We start from the raw sequence: 14,983 nt of genomic DNA on the forward strand, positions 1-14,983 counted from the left end.
TTCTGATCTCCTGCTCAGTGCTACAAGGCTGAGAAAAAACCCCAAAAGACAGAACTAAAGAGACAGAGAAACCAGGGAGCCCGGACTACCAATACTGCTCATGCGCACTGGTCAGTCCAAGCCCTGATTTTTATTGGTAACCAAATGGGGTAAAGGTAAACTATGTTCTAAAAAGGAACTACATGTGAGGATGTGCAGTCATGCAGTTACCATGGATACTATGCAAGCAAGGCTTGCATAAGGACAAGACAGAGTATTCTTCCATTAGAAACAGAATAGACAAAATGTAGGATTGTAATTAGAACCTTGTCCTTGTACTTAAGAAGGTTTTAACTATGGGAATGGAATTTGGGTGCAAATTACTCTGACCTCTCCACATTGGCTTTGGCTTGCTTGGACTTGCTTCTCAAAACAAGCCAACTGACGGGCTGGGGATTTAGCTCAGTGGTTTAGCTGCCTGCTGTGCAAGCTCAAGGACCCGAGTTTGATTCCCACTACCAAAAAAAGACAAGCCAACTGAGGGGTTAACTCTTTAAGCCTGCACTGCTTACAGCCTGCTTTGGGCATAATCAATACTGCAGTCCCCTACAGAAGGGAGAAAGGAAAGTAGGAAACATGAAATAAATGTTGCAGAGGATGTGGAGAATTAGGAAAAGTCACCTGTTGCTGATGGGAATGGTAAATGGTACAGCCACTATATGAAACAGTATAGCAGTTCCTGAAACTTTTTAAGTAAAATTCTACTTTTGGGTCTATATCCCATAAATTAAAAGTAGAGTCTCAAAGATAGAAATGCTAACTGCCCAGATTTGACTATGACACATTATATACATGTATTGGGTTATAGGTTGCACCCCACACACAGTATGATTATTGTTAATTAAGAGATTTTTTTAAATAGGGTCTCAGAGATATTTGCATCACATTCATCAGGACATTAACTCTCCCTCTCCTCCCCAGCCCATAACGCCCACCACTTTATTTTCTGTACCCATGAATCTGAGGACTTTAAGCTCCTCACAGAAAAGGACTCAAGTGCTATTTGTCCTTTTGTTAACTGGCTTATATCACCTAGCTTGGTTTCTTCAATTGTATCTATGTTGCTCCACTTGTCAGAATTTCCTTCTTTATAAATGTGGAAAAATATTCCCACTCATCCCACATTTTATTTATTCATCCCTCCATCAATGGTCTCTTTGGTTTTCATGCTTTTCTTATTTTAGCTACTGTGAATTGTGTCAAGAAAGCCTCAAGCTTTAGAATGCCACACTAAGGAAACAGCCTAGGAGCCTGTCAGTAGGAGAATGGATGGCATAAAAATGATATATAACACCAGGGAGTGTTATTCAGATGTCACCAAGACAGAAATCATGTCATTTGCTGGAAAATGAAACCAGACATCATCATATTCAAAGCACGGTATATGCATGTATAGAATGATCACAGTGAAACCCATTAATTTGTGTAATTAATATGCATTAATAATTATTTTTTTAAAACTGTCCATAAAAGTAATAGCTGTTAACTCTACAAATCTTAGTAAAAATATAGACACCTAGCTTCAGGAGGCTCTAAGGACCTCAAGAAGTTTCAACCAAAAAAGTCCTCTCCAGCACATATTAGTCACACTGTAAAAAGTAGAAGACAAAAAGAGAATTCTAAAATCAGAATGAGAAAAGCATCCAGCGACATGCAAGAAAATCCTCACACAAATAACAGCAGAGTTCTTAGAAGAAACTTTGAAGACAAGGAGAAAGTAGGATAATATATTCAAAGTACTGAATGAAAAAACCTATCAGTCAAGAATGCTATGTTCAGTCAAGTCATCTTTCAGAAATGAAGGAGAAATAAAGTTTATCCAAGACAACAAGATGGAAAGAATCCATCACCAACAAACTGGCCCTACCAGGATTTCTTAAAGGAGTCCTACACTAGATGTGAAAGACACTAAATAGCCAAAGCAGTACTGAGAAGAAGAAAAACAAAACACCTGCAGGCATCTATATTTGAATTATATGTCTGAATTTAAAATATATTATAGAGCTATAGTAACCCAAACAACACAGTACTGCCATAACAAACTCAGACCAATGGAACAACATAGAGAATCCAGAAATAAATCCACATACTTACAGCTAACTTAGAGTAGACAGCAATAATATACACTGGAGAAGGGAATGTTTTTTCAATAATTTTACTCTCAACGCTCCATGGAGTGATAATCACTATTCAAAATTTCGTGACTTAGTCTATTCCTTTTGCTGTCTTGCAGCCTAGAATTTTCAATCCTCCTGCTTCCACCTCTGGAGTAGCTGGAATTACAGACTTGTGCCACTGCACCCAGTTTTAATTAGCCATTTCCTTACTAATTGTAAGGAAGTCACCTTTTTTGGACCCTGCATACTGCAGCTGGGAGTGTCACATGCATATTAAATCACCTCAGGAAATTTCAAAGTGCTGACACATTCTCCTGATCCAAGAGGCACATATGGTTGATCTTACCTGGGATCAGACACCAGCACCCTTTTAAATTTTAACATCTGATTCTACTTCTATTATGTAAAGCCCAAGAAACCTTGAAATGGTAGAAAATTTACTATTCATGACTTACATTGGAAAAACCTGGCATTCTTTCAAAAGAAATTCTAATGTTCTAGCTCCTCCCACAGCCATTCTGATATATTTTGTCTAGAATATGACCAGGTTCCCATTGTTGATAAAGCTCCCCAGGTCTGTTTAATATAAGGCAAGTTCCAAGACTACAGACTCTAGGAAGTAGAAGAGAGATTCATCATCTGTAGTTGTCCTTTAGATTCTGGGAGGAGAGGAGTATAAGAATTCCTGTGGCCCAGGTGTTCTGGGGAAAAACCTAAATAAAATGTCTTGTTTCACTTGATCATCATTGGTTTGAAAACCACTAATTTTGGAGATCATATAGCTGGGCAATACATTATAAGTCTCCCACTAGCTTTGTTGTAGTGAACACCTCTGATGTAAAAGCTAAGATGATAATTGTTGCCTAGGTTATTTCTCAGGGACTTGAACAACCATTTTGCTAAAGAGATTGATTCTTCATTTTGCCTACAGAGGTCTAATGGGTGACTAGAATGAGATGGAAAAGCTTAATATTTTTGTCTTTATATTGTGCTAGCTTTTTGCTGCCTTAACATTTAAGTCAAATTCTACTCAGCTCTGCATGAAGATGTGTTCATCATTTGAGAAGTTATTTTTCTAGAATTATAATACAGAGTTAGCTTGACCTAGACTTCTGTAGCCTCTGTTCCTCTTTTAAGATAAAGAACACTTGGGCTGGGGGGTTGGCTCAGTGGTGCCACTGCCTGCCTTGCAAGCTCAAGGTCCTAAGTTCAATCCCCAGTACAAAAAGAAAAAAAGATAAAGAACACCTACCAGTTGCCATGGCTGGAAATACCAGAACACAAAGCATAAAAGGAGTAAAACCCAAGTTCCTGGAAGATATCCACTTATTACCAGAAAAGACAGGGGTGTTTTGCCCCTTTACTAGCTTGTCTCACTCCCTCATTATTCCTTTCCTCTATCTGTAACTTCTCAGCCTCCTAGAGTAGAAAAGTCGATACTAGAGTGTAGGCTTCTACTTCCTCATTCTTTGGACACCAAATACAGGCTTTCCTTCTTCCCAAAATTTGTCTCTCAGACATTATTATTATTTTCTTTGGGAAGAGCTTCCAGATCTGGGTCAGTGATTCAGGCTGTGTCTGAAACCAGTGGAATTAGAATTTCTAGGGATGGACACAACTACAGGTAGTTTTAAAACTCTCCAGGTGATTCCCATCAGGTGGTGAGTAATTAAAGAAGCCAAACAGAGAACAACTGAAGTCCATTTCCTCACTCAATTAAATTTAGATGATACCAGGTGATAAAATGAGTTTCCCAAGGTTCCACTAGTCACTTGTCTACAGAACACACCTAAACCTGTTGTGTGTAAGTATGAAGGGATATATGTATCCTCGGCTTTGGGGAAGTTCTTTTTTGTTTTGTACCGGGGATTAAACTCAGGACCTTGTGTGCTTTTGAGGCAGGTGGAGGAACCACTAAGCTAAATCCCCGACCAGGGAAGTTCTTATAAGGAAGGGTTGTTTGGGATGGCAAGCTGAAAGCTCAGGCAGTACCTATGGACCAGTGGAGATGAACACAGTAGGGATTCTCCATCAGAGAGAAGAAACAGAAAGTAGGACTGGTTAGGTGAACTCCTGCAGAGCTCCATTTCTGGTGACATTACTACTGGCCACTCACTGTTCTCACATTGCAAATGGTACAAATCACGGGAAGATGTAGGAACTTTATTTCAACCCTTCATATCTGAGAATGTTATTGAAAAGCCTCTGACTGAGCAAGCTCATTATGCCTCACCTTGAGCTACCAGAAACCAGTAAGAAGTCCTCCATCTTCTTCCCCATCCTTCTCAGTTGCAGGCACAGCCTCTGCACCCCCTAGATCTTGGGATTAATTCCTGAGGGACTACTTCCTAATACTTTTCTGTGAACAATATAAATGACTGACTCATGTAAGTAAGAAAAATACTCACATTTCTCTAGGTATAAAGCATTAGTTGGAAGATGTGATCCTGAAAAAGGAATAACCATCGTTTCTGTGATATGTATTTATATGAAATTCATTGGCATAGTGGGGGATGATGAGCATTGGCTACAGGTAGAGAAGCCTTTAAATATGTATTAGAAAAGTGTGTAGAAGAGGAGACAACTTATTTAACCAAATGGTTCCATGATCCACAGAGCAATGTCATTTATAATATTAAGCGTTCGCAGAAGTAAAGTTGTATGGAATACAGTTTTGTCAGTCATGAAGAATTGCCACCAAGACTCCACAGATACCAAAAATCTGTGGATGCTCAAATCCTTTATATAAAATGATGTCTCATCGGCATAGAACCAATGCAAATCCTCTTGTATAGTACTTTCAACCATCTCTAGATGACTTACAGTGCCTAATACAATGCAAGTGATAAATAAATAGTTGTTACACTGTATTGTTTAGGGAGTAAAGAGAAAAGGGGGCTGGGGATTTAGCTCAATGGTTCCTCCACCTGCCTTACAAGTGTAAGGTCCTGAGTTCGATCCCCGGTACCAAAAATAAGAGAGAGAGAGAAAAAAACAATTATGCATGTCCAGTATAGGTATAATTTATTTCTAAATGTTTTCTGAGATTGGTTGAATCCATGGATGTTGCATCCATAGGGGGGTAGCTGTACATCATACAGATTGCTTCATTTACACTAAATGTGAAAATATATAAAATAACACTCAGAAAGTATAAAGACATCTTCAGATTGAAGTTTTATAGGCCTTGTTAAAAGGAAAATTTCTTAAAGTGACCTAATCTAGTAGGGTTTACTTGAACAAAGCAGGAAAAAAAAGATTCTAGAATTGGATTTCAGAACTTTAGCATGTTCTGAGAACCCCAACCAACAATGTGGTCTAACATTACTTATACAAAAAATAAAAAATGAAAAACAAATTTACTGACTAAAAATTGGTCACTTAGTCATTTAGTTACAACTTGACCAATTTTTTTTTCTTTTCAGCCTAATCAATTTACTTGCTACAGGGCATTTTACAACCAGCCAGAACTCAGTTATTGTGATAAAACTATCAGTTTGGTTCTTTTAGGCTCATGACTTATGCCCAGTTCTAAGTACATGACCTCTTATACAATATTAGATAACACCTTTAAAAATGTTTCCAAGCTATTTAAAGAATTAAATCACTTGAGATATAGATATTTTTTACTGCAGTGCACGTAACTTTTCTGACACTGCATCCTAGAATTTCATCCACATCCAATTGCATTCCATAAAATAATCCAGAAAGAAAAAGACATATAACTAAATGTAAAATTCATTTTTGCTCTAGCTCTTCCCACTTCTAAAGTTAACTACAGATGTTTTGTGTGTGGCAATCTGAACTATTTTTCACTCCTCACTTGAATTCACAGAATAATGTGTTTTAACAAATATAACGTCCCATCCCAGAGATAGTTCTATTCTTCTTTAACAGTAATGATCACTGAATGAGGTATGTCAGACCTTGCAATTCTACTTGTCTTTTCACCCAGTTATTACTGGACTATAATGTACATAGAAGTACAAAAACCAAACCATAAAACGCCAATTTTCACACACTCCTGTGCCTAGTACCAAAATCAGAGAGGAGATTATTAGCTTCACCTTGGCTGTCAGAAGCGTAACTTGTCTTTATCTGTATCACAGATTAGGCTTTTCTCTCTCTTTTTTAGTATTTCTCTATGTTCTCATAATTGCCCTTTATATCCTCGTATCTCTGGCTCCTGAGTGTCAGGGACAACAGGTATAGGCCAGCACACACCTGGCACACCTTTGCTATTTTTTGGTGTGTGTGTGTTATGTGCATGGAACCACAGGTTATGCATTGTCATGCATGTGGATAGATATTAGGTTTTTGAGATTTCTCCTAATACAATATTGTTTAGTTGTTTGTAAATTCTTTTTAATATATGGAGTTCTGTCTGTTACAAGTACTGTAGTATTTGTCCATTTCCCTGCTGGCGAGCATATAGTTTATTATTCAATAAGTTCATTTAGTTTATTTATTATGACTCCAGGTGCTGTGGTCAAACTAGAACATGTGCACAATGTTAGGGGTGTTTATGTGCAAGAGAACATGTAGACACATTCTCAGCTTTGACATACTATCAAATGGTTTTTTTGGGCATTATCCCAGTTTGAGCACTCACTATCATTATATGAACAACCTGATTGTTCAAACGTCTTCACCAGTTGTTATTACTGTGTTTTTCATTTTATCTACACTGATGTATGTATCATAACATCTCACTGGGAATTATTGTCCATTTGGTTTTTTATCATCTATTTTACTGTTCATTTGTTTATTTTCTTTTGTGTAATCATTGTTCAAGTTTGCCACCAGTTTTTCTGGTTAGTTTTCATTCTGTTTGTTTGTTTGTGATAATTCTTTACATATTCTGGCCAATGTCCTTCACTGGTTTTACATAAGCTAAATCTCTTCTCCTGGCAGTTTTCCTGCCAAATTCTTGAACAATTTTCATAAATAGTACCTCTTACTATGACCCAAATTACAATTGAATTGTTTATATTTTGAATTTTACTATGTCCAAAAATATTCTTGTAAAGCTGTTGTTCTATCATCCGTGAAAGCTATTTATGGGTTTGTGTTTAGAATTGAAATTAAGGACATAAGAAACTACAAAGTGGCTGTTCCACACCCGAGGCGGGGTTACCATATTGAAAGGCAGTACAAAAACAAATATTCCAAAGTACTTGTGGAACAACATTGGAAAGTTCAGGACAGAATGACTCAGAATTCTGTGAGCTGGGATTAAAAGGGGAGTAGAGAATTCAGGGAAAGAATGGGTAACAGAAATGAAAGTATATTATCATGTTCTAAATGGACAGATGACCTCATCCCCCAGATTCAATAGAGTTCACCTCCTCTAAGAAAACTACACAAAGGAAACAAATGATATCATGGTCTAAAAACCAAAGGTAAGGAAAGATTTTAGATGCTATTTAGACCAAATAAGCAAAAAAAGGACTGATAGTTGGTCAATCCATGGAGCACCATTTTTAAAGTGCTAAAAGCTCTTGCCACACTAGAACTCTACATCCATCAGGAAAACTGCCCAAAATACAGATAACAAACAAAAAAAACTAGCCTGAGACATTTTGTTATTTGTAACCTTAAATTTAAAATTTTTTTATAGGGTTAGAGGTGTAACTCAAGTTGCCCAGCATGTAGAAAGTCCTAAATTGTTTTGGTACTGGGGATCAAACTGGGCTTGCAAGGCAGGGGCCAGAACCACTGAGCTAAATCCCCAGCAGCAGAAAGCCCTAAATCTAATTCCCAGCACTAAGAAAGACAGGCTGAGAGACAAAGACAACGAGATTTAAACAGTCAGAGGGGAAATGCTAGAGGGAAACTTTTTTTTTGTACTGGGGATCGAACTCAAGTCCTTGTGCTTGCAGGGCAGGCGGCAGAACCACTGAGCTAAATCCCTGGCTAGAGGGAAATTTTTAAAGAAAATAATTCCAGATGAAAACTGTGAGGAATGAAGAGTAATGTAATGGATAATGTATAGAAAAAATAAATGAATACTGTATTAGTTTATGAAACAATAATAGAAATTCCTCATAAAGATCAAAATATATGTATAATAAAATGTATGAAAAGAGTAATACAAAGAGAGGAAAAACAGAATTGAGTGTTCTAAGTTATTGCCAATAGGAAGAGGTAGTAAAAATATTTGTATTAAAGTACATCAAGGATTCATGATTTAATCATAAGCATATGGGGCTGGGGATTTAGCTCAGTTGTTCAGCTGCCTGCCTTGCAAGCACAAGGTCCTGAGTTTGGTCCCTGGTACCAGAAAATAAAATAAATTAAAAATAAACAAATAAACATATGTACATATACCTGTATCTGATTGTATCCAACAAGTTAAAAGTGAGAACATTGGAAAATAAACTATTAAATTCAGTCATTCAAGTAAAGAAACTAATGAAACAATAATCAGTTAAATAAAATAAGTAAATGGTATGATATTTGAAATGATCTCAGATTTGCCAATAATTTCATGAAATTCTAAGGCACAAAATAGTCATTTCTTTTTTTTTTAATTTTTCCCCCCATTAACTTTATTGGTACATTTTAGGTATAAAAGACAGCTGAATTCATCATTGGGATCTTGTACCATTACATGAGTCTCTTGGTTCTTATTTTTTTTCCCCTTCCTTTGCCCTCCCTGCACCCCCTCCACCCTTCCCTACTTGCAAAGACCTTGTTTCCATTTTTTTCCTCTTCTCATATTTTTTCCTTTCCCTTTTTTCCCTTCCCCTACCCCTCACAATTCCCCTGCTCTTTTAGACCTTTTCTTCCTGTTACACAATATCAGTTATACATTTTTTTAATTACAATATTAAGATCTAGGAGACATTACCACACGTTTTACAGAATTTAAAAGGATATAGAAAGCATATTACAAAAATCTTTCTTGAAATAAATTTGACAACTTCTAAGAAGTACCTTGGAAGACAAATTAATGAAACTAACTCTGGAGGAAATATAAAATTTGAATAGCACCTATTAAAGAAAGCATATTCCTAGCTTGAAAACCTACCTATATGACAACAGCAGGCTCATAAACATTTTAACTGATAAATTATATCAAACATTTAAAGCAGAAAAAAGAAGGAACACTTCTCCCCACATTTTAGGAAATCAACATTGTGCTAATCCTAAAACTGGATAAAGATAATAGAAGAAAAAGTATGAACATAGATAGAAATTTGTTTAACAAAACAAACTCTTAGAAGTCAGATCTGGCAGTATGTAGAAAGTGGTTTTGTTATAGGGATGGCAGTGTTGGTTCTGCATTGGAAGATCCACCCCCAAAAGTCATCATTTTAACAGAGGAAAGGAGAAAGCCATATGATCCTGTCACTAGTTGGAGAAAGAGTATTGGACTAAATTCTACAGCTGTTCATGGTAAAAGCTATCAGGAGACTAGAAGTAGAATAGAACCTTCTCAACAGATCAAAGACATGTACTCCATACTTCCAACAAAAACTTCTTCTCTGAATGGAGACGATGCAATGCTTTCTCCCTAAAGTGGAGAACAAGGGCATATATGCCTACTCTTCATCTGCCCATTAGACTTTGAAACATAGGTCTAAACCAAAATAGTCTGGCAATAAAATGACTCAACTAGGATAGGATTGGCAAGGCAGAAGCAAAATCTTTATATGTAGATGAAATGATCATCTACAGAGAAAATACTAAGAAATCTCTAGGAGCCCCTAGAACTTGTACTTGAATTTAGCAGGGTTAGAAAACACAAGGTATATATAAAAATTCAGGTCTGTGTATACTTGCTACAAGTGAAGAATTGGATATTGAAATTTAAAAGTTATGTAGGAGTACAAAGGACCTAGAAAAGCCAAAAACAAAAACAAAAACAGTGTTGGAAGACATTTAGCACCCAATTTTAAGACTTCTTCTAAAGCTATAGTAATCAAGGCAGTGTTGGTGTAAGGAAAGACATATAGATCATTGGAATAAAACAGAGAATCTAGAAATAGAACCACACATATATGGTCCACTGAGTTTTGAAAGATTATTTAACATTAGCATTTTATAGAATATAAACTCAATTCAAGAGCCGAGGAAGAGATAGTGTCTTCAGCAAATGGCACTAGAACACCTGGTATCCATATATAAAAAATTAACCTCAACCCTTTTTTTCCATACATGAAATTAACTTGAAGGGATCTAAGAATCTAAATAAGAAAGCCTAAAAGTATGAAACTTTAAGAAGAAATTATAAGAGAAAATATTTATGAATTCAGGGTAGGCAAGAACTACCTAGGATACAAAAAACATGATGTATAAAAGAAAAAAAAAGGATAAATGAGATTCCATCAAAATTTAGAACTTTAAATGACATCATTAAAATGAAAAGTAGTCCTTAAACAGACCATGTTTACAATGCATATAACCTATGAGCAGAATATATAAAGAATTCTTAGAGCTCATTAATAGACAACCCAATTAAAATGTAGATGTAAGAAGATGATAAATGGCCAGCATAGCACAAGGAATGGTGTGCAATTCTAGAATCAGAAAAATACTAATCAGTACAATAATAAGATTGAATTATACACTCATTAGGGAGATGAAGACAAAAGTTTTAAAAGCCTTGTCATGACTTTTTCTTTTTGTTGGATTCTCCCCCTTTGCGTTTAATTTGTCACACCCAATGGATTCATTCTGCTGGGTTTCCTGGGGTTGTGATCCTCATTGTCTTTTCCTAGGGTATTGCCTAAAATTTTTTGGAGTGCTGGTTTGGTAGTCATGAAGTTCCTGGGGTGCTCTTTATCATGAAAGTACCTTATTTCTCTATCAATTTTGCAAGATAGTTTTGCAGGGTACATCAATCTGGGTTGGAGGCTGTTTTCCTTTAGGGCTTGAAATACATCACTCTAAGATCTTCTTGCCTTGAGGGTTTGCATTGAGAAGTCTGCTGTGATTCTGATGGACTTTCCTTCGTATGTGATTTGTTTCTTTCACTGCTTGTAGAATTTTGTTCTTCTGTTGGATTTCTGGAATCCTAACTATTATATGCCTATGTGTAGATTTTGTTTGATTAAGGCTAGCTGGAGTCCTATATGCCTCACTTATCTGTATGTCAAGTTCTTTTCCCCTCCTTGGGAAGTTTTCTGCCATCACTTCTGTGAACAGTTTTTTTATGTCATCTGCACTCTCTCCTCTTTCTTCATTGACTCCAATCAGTCTTATGTTATTCTTCTTTGTATCATCTAGCAGCTGCTGGATTGATTTCTGGTGTTCCCTTACAATTTTAAAGCAATTTTTCTTTTCCTCCTCACTAATTGCAATCTTATCTTCTATATGTGAAATTCTATCCTCACATTGGTTCATTCTGCTGCACAGACTTTCCATGGAGTTTTTAATCTATTGCTTTCATAGCCACACAATTTGTAATAGCTAAAACTTGGGAGCATCCCAAATGCCCATCAACTGAAGACTGGATAAAGAAAATGTGGTTTTTTTATAAGATGGAGTACTACTCAGCCATAAAGAATGAGAAATTAGAGACATTTATAGCTAAATGAATGCATATTGAGGTGATACTTTTAAGTGAAATAAATAGGACACTGACGTGTAAATACCAAATAGTTTCTCTAGTGTGAGAAACTGAAAGTGTAAATAAGGACTAAAAGGTATAATAGATAATGTGAAATAGGGAGAAAGGGGGCAAAGGGGAAGGGGAAGTGGAAGGGGTATTGGAAAGGAATAAAGGGAATGGAATTAATATGAGAAAATGAAAAATGGAAACAAAGTCTTTGTAAATAGAGAGGGATGGAGGGGTGAAGGGAGGTCAGGGGAAGGGAGAAAAATAAGAACCAAGAGAGATTACACAAAGGTGCAAATTTCCAATGATGAATGTCATTATATTGTACACCTAAACTGTACCAATAAAATAAAATTTTTTAAAAATAAAAAATTTAAAAAAATTTTTAAAGAAATAAATGGGACACACACATAAATACCAAATAGTTTCTCTGGTATGAGAAACCAAAAGTGTAAATAAGGATTAAAATGTATAGTTGATAATTTGAAATAGGAAGAAAAGCTCTAAAGGGATAGGGGAAGTGGGAGGGGAAGGGGAAGGGAAAGAAGGGAAAGGAAAAATTATGAGAAAAGGAAAAAAGGAAAGAAAGGAAAGGAAAGGAATACATATGAGAAAAAGGAAAACCAGAAGCAAAGTCTTTGTACATAGGGAGGAGTGGAGGGGTGAAGGGAGAGCAGGGGAATGGGGAAAAAATAACAACCAAGATACATCATGTAAAGGTACAAACTCCCAATGGTGACTGTAACTGAAATGTGCACCTAAAATGTACCAATAAACTTAATTTGTAAAAATCACATTGAACTTTACTAATACACATGATCATTTGTCAGTTAAAACCTTTAAAATTTCAATAAAATACAATGCCTTTTTAATTGTGAATTCAACTTACTAAAACATATTTTAAAATCTATGCAGCCATGTCAGGAACTCCACATATTTTATTTGTGTATGAATATTTTAAGAATCCACTAAATTTCAGGAATACACCTGATTGGCTTGTCCTCTGATTGGTTCATCTCCTCAGTAACAGGGGAATCAGATGAGGGACCGCTGCATCTTCCAGAAAGCCACAGACTGCCTTTATCTCAGAAATGGAGCCCAAAAGGAGAATCCAAGCAACCATATGGGAGCCTGAAACACCCTCAATTCCAAGCCAGCCTTTTGTGGTGAGTATGGAATCTGTAGAGTCTCCAAAGTGTCCATTTGTGCCCTATAGATTCAGTTAAACTTCATTAAGTTAGCAGACAGTTGTTTTGTGCTTTTTGTATTCTGACTTTGAAATGAGGTATTAATACACTGCCCAGGGTTGTTTTGAACTTCTTGGTTTGAGATCCTCCTACCACAGCCTCCTAAGTAGTTTGAGACTACAGGCATGCACCATATGCATAAATGACAATTGTTATTCAACTAAAATGATATTTTAAGGAAAATTACTCTCTAATTGCTAATATTTGTGAGTAAAAGATACATCTGAACAACACTGATAATGGGGTTACATTCTGAGAAATGCACTGTTTGCCAGTTTCTTCACTGTGTGAACATCAGAGAATGTACTCACACACCCTTAGTGTAGGTCAATCAATGCATGTGAAACTTGCGATGCCCGTGTCTCAAACTAGAATGACTTAGGAACACTGGCAAACAATGATGGTGACATGAAAGACAAGAGAGGTTCATCTGCACAGGCTGTTGGAAAATGCTTTGTCATTGGTCCTGGATGCAGAACCACACTCAGACCTACTTGAGTTCCAGATGTCTGAGTGTTAATCATCTTTCCAGGTGGTTGTGATGCACTGATTTCAGACATCTTTCTCCAAGAAAGGGAGGCTGAAGGATCCCAATGAACTGTGAAAATTCTCCATGGTAGAGGGCAGTCTTCATCCAGCATTTTGTTTAAATTTCACATTTTATATTGTCTTTACAGGGGAAGCTCAGAAGAAGCATGCTACCCCCAGGTTTGCAGAAGAAACAAGTCCGAAAGTTCAGAGCTACCAGGCCCTTTACCATCCCCATGAGACTGACCAGCTGCATCTTACCCAGGCCTGTGACGCTCATCACCGCCCACCCTGGCAATGAGGTCAGGTGCGGGCCCCACGAGGAGAAGCTGAAGAAGCCCCAGCAGCTGTGTACAAGCTGGAGGCTGCAGGCACTCAAGCACCAAGGCAGCGAAGAAGAAGGTTTAAGCCAATTGGATTTCACAAACGCCTTCCCAGCCATGACTTCAGGAAGCCGAGGAGGATCCTGGGGCCAGGCTGCTGCTGAGAGCTCGCAGCCCGCCCCTGGCCTGTCTCCCTTCTGGAAAGAGATGATCCCGGAAGCTTTTCACCTTGTCCCTCCCCCTTCCAGCCAGCAGGTCACTTCCGCAGACATCCAGAGACAGGCTCGGAAAGTGAAGAGGGCCAGGGAGAGACTGGCCGAGGCCTTGAGGGCAGACAGCCTGGCCAGGGAGGCAGAGAGGCTGAGCAGCCAGGAGGAAAGGGCTGAAACCCAGGTGGAAACAGGAGCAGGAGCTGCTGGAGACTCGGAGATGTGAGGCTGCTGGAGAGATGGGATTCACTAGAGTTTCCAGTGTTGTTGTCTGTCTTTTAATTCTAGTTCTAAACTTGCCAAGGACCCTGTTACATCCAAAGTTTTACTATTAAACTTTAGAAGCAGAACATAGGTGGTTTTGTGAGATTAAATTTCATGTGGGAAGGAGTCCTTGTAATTGTTCAATTTTAGTGTATGATTATATTTTTATCTATTTCATAATAAAGTCTATAAAGTTAATCTAGCATGAAGGATCATTTATTGTTTTACACTTTTATTTCTTATAATACATTGAGGCAAGAGATTCTTTGCCTAGGTTTTTAAAATGTTATTAACATATAAGTTGTACAAATTACAATTGTGTTTCCACTTGTTCATCAACTTTGACCATGGACCTTCTTCCTTCTGTTACCCTCCCTTATCTTCTTCCTCCACCCTTTGTTTTGATCTTGTCCCTCTTACCTTTTTTTCGGTTTCCAAATATGAGAAAAAATGTCAATACTTTTTCCTGCGTATGACTTATTTCATTTAACACAATGTCCTTCAGTTCCATCCATTTTCCTGCAAATGACATTTTTACTTTTCCATATGAGGGACTAACATTCCATTGAGAATAGCATAGTGCATCTATGTATTCAGCTGATCATGGGCACCTAGGCTGAATCCATATCTTGGCAATTGTCTATATTGCTACGATAGCATTGGCATGCAGGTAGCAGAGATCCTTCCATGT

At 37.2% G+C, this 14,983-nt stretch overlaps 1 protein-coding gene across 1 annotated transcript; it reads left to right on the top strand.

Moving 5' to 3' along the window:
* Window positions 1-3,873: 3,873 nt before the first annotated feature.
* On the top strand, window positions 3,874-14,490 carry LOC101703117 (methyl-CpG-binding domain protein 3-like 2B). Its single transcript, XM_004866047.3, has 3 exons — window positions 3,874-3,960; window positions 12,746-12,887; window positions 13,646-14,490. Exons 2-3 carry the CDS (start codon window positions 12,813-12,815, stop codon window positions 14,252-14,254), a joined length of 684 nt encoding a protein of 227 aa, XP_004866104.2. The 5' UTR covers window positions 3,874-3,960; window positions 12,746-12,812; the 3' UTR covers window positions 14,255-14,490.
* Window positions 14,491-14,983: the final 493 nt, after the last annotated feature.

This window comes from Heterocephalus glaber, unplaced genomic scaffold, assembly GCF_053883595.1.
Source record: "Heterocephalus glaber isolate CG9 unplaced genomic scaffold, H.glaber_assembly_v1.0 deba00001761, whole genome shotgun sequence".
NCBI classification, from domain to species: Eukaryota; Metazoa; Chordata; class Mammalia; order Rodentia; family Bathyergidae; genus Heterocephalus; species Heterocephalus glaber.

Bases quoted from the DNA above. Each gene is read 5' to 3' on its own strand.
- LOC101703117 (XM_004866047.3), top strand. From the start codon at position 12,813: ATGGAGCCCAAAAGGAGAATCCAAGCAACCATATGGGAGCCTGAAACA. The intron at 12,888-13,645 runs GTGAGTATGGAA...TTGTCTTTACAG, and splicing joins TTCCAAGCCAGCCTTTTGTG to GGGAAGCTCAGAAGAAGCAT.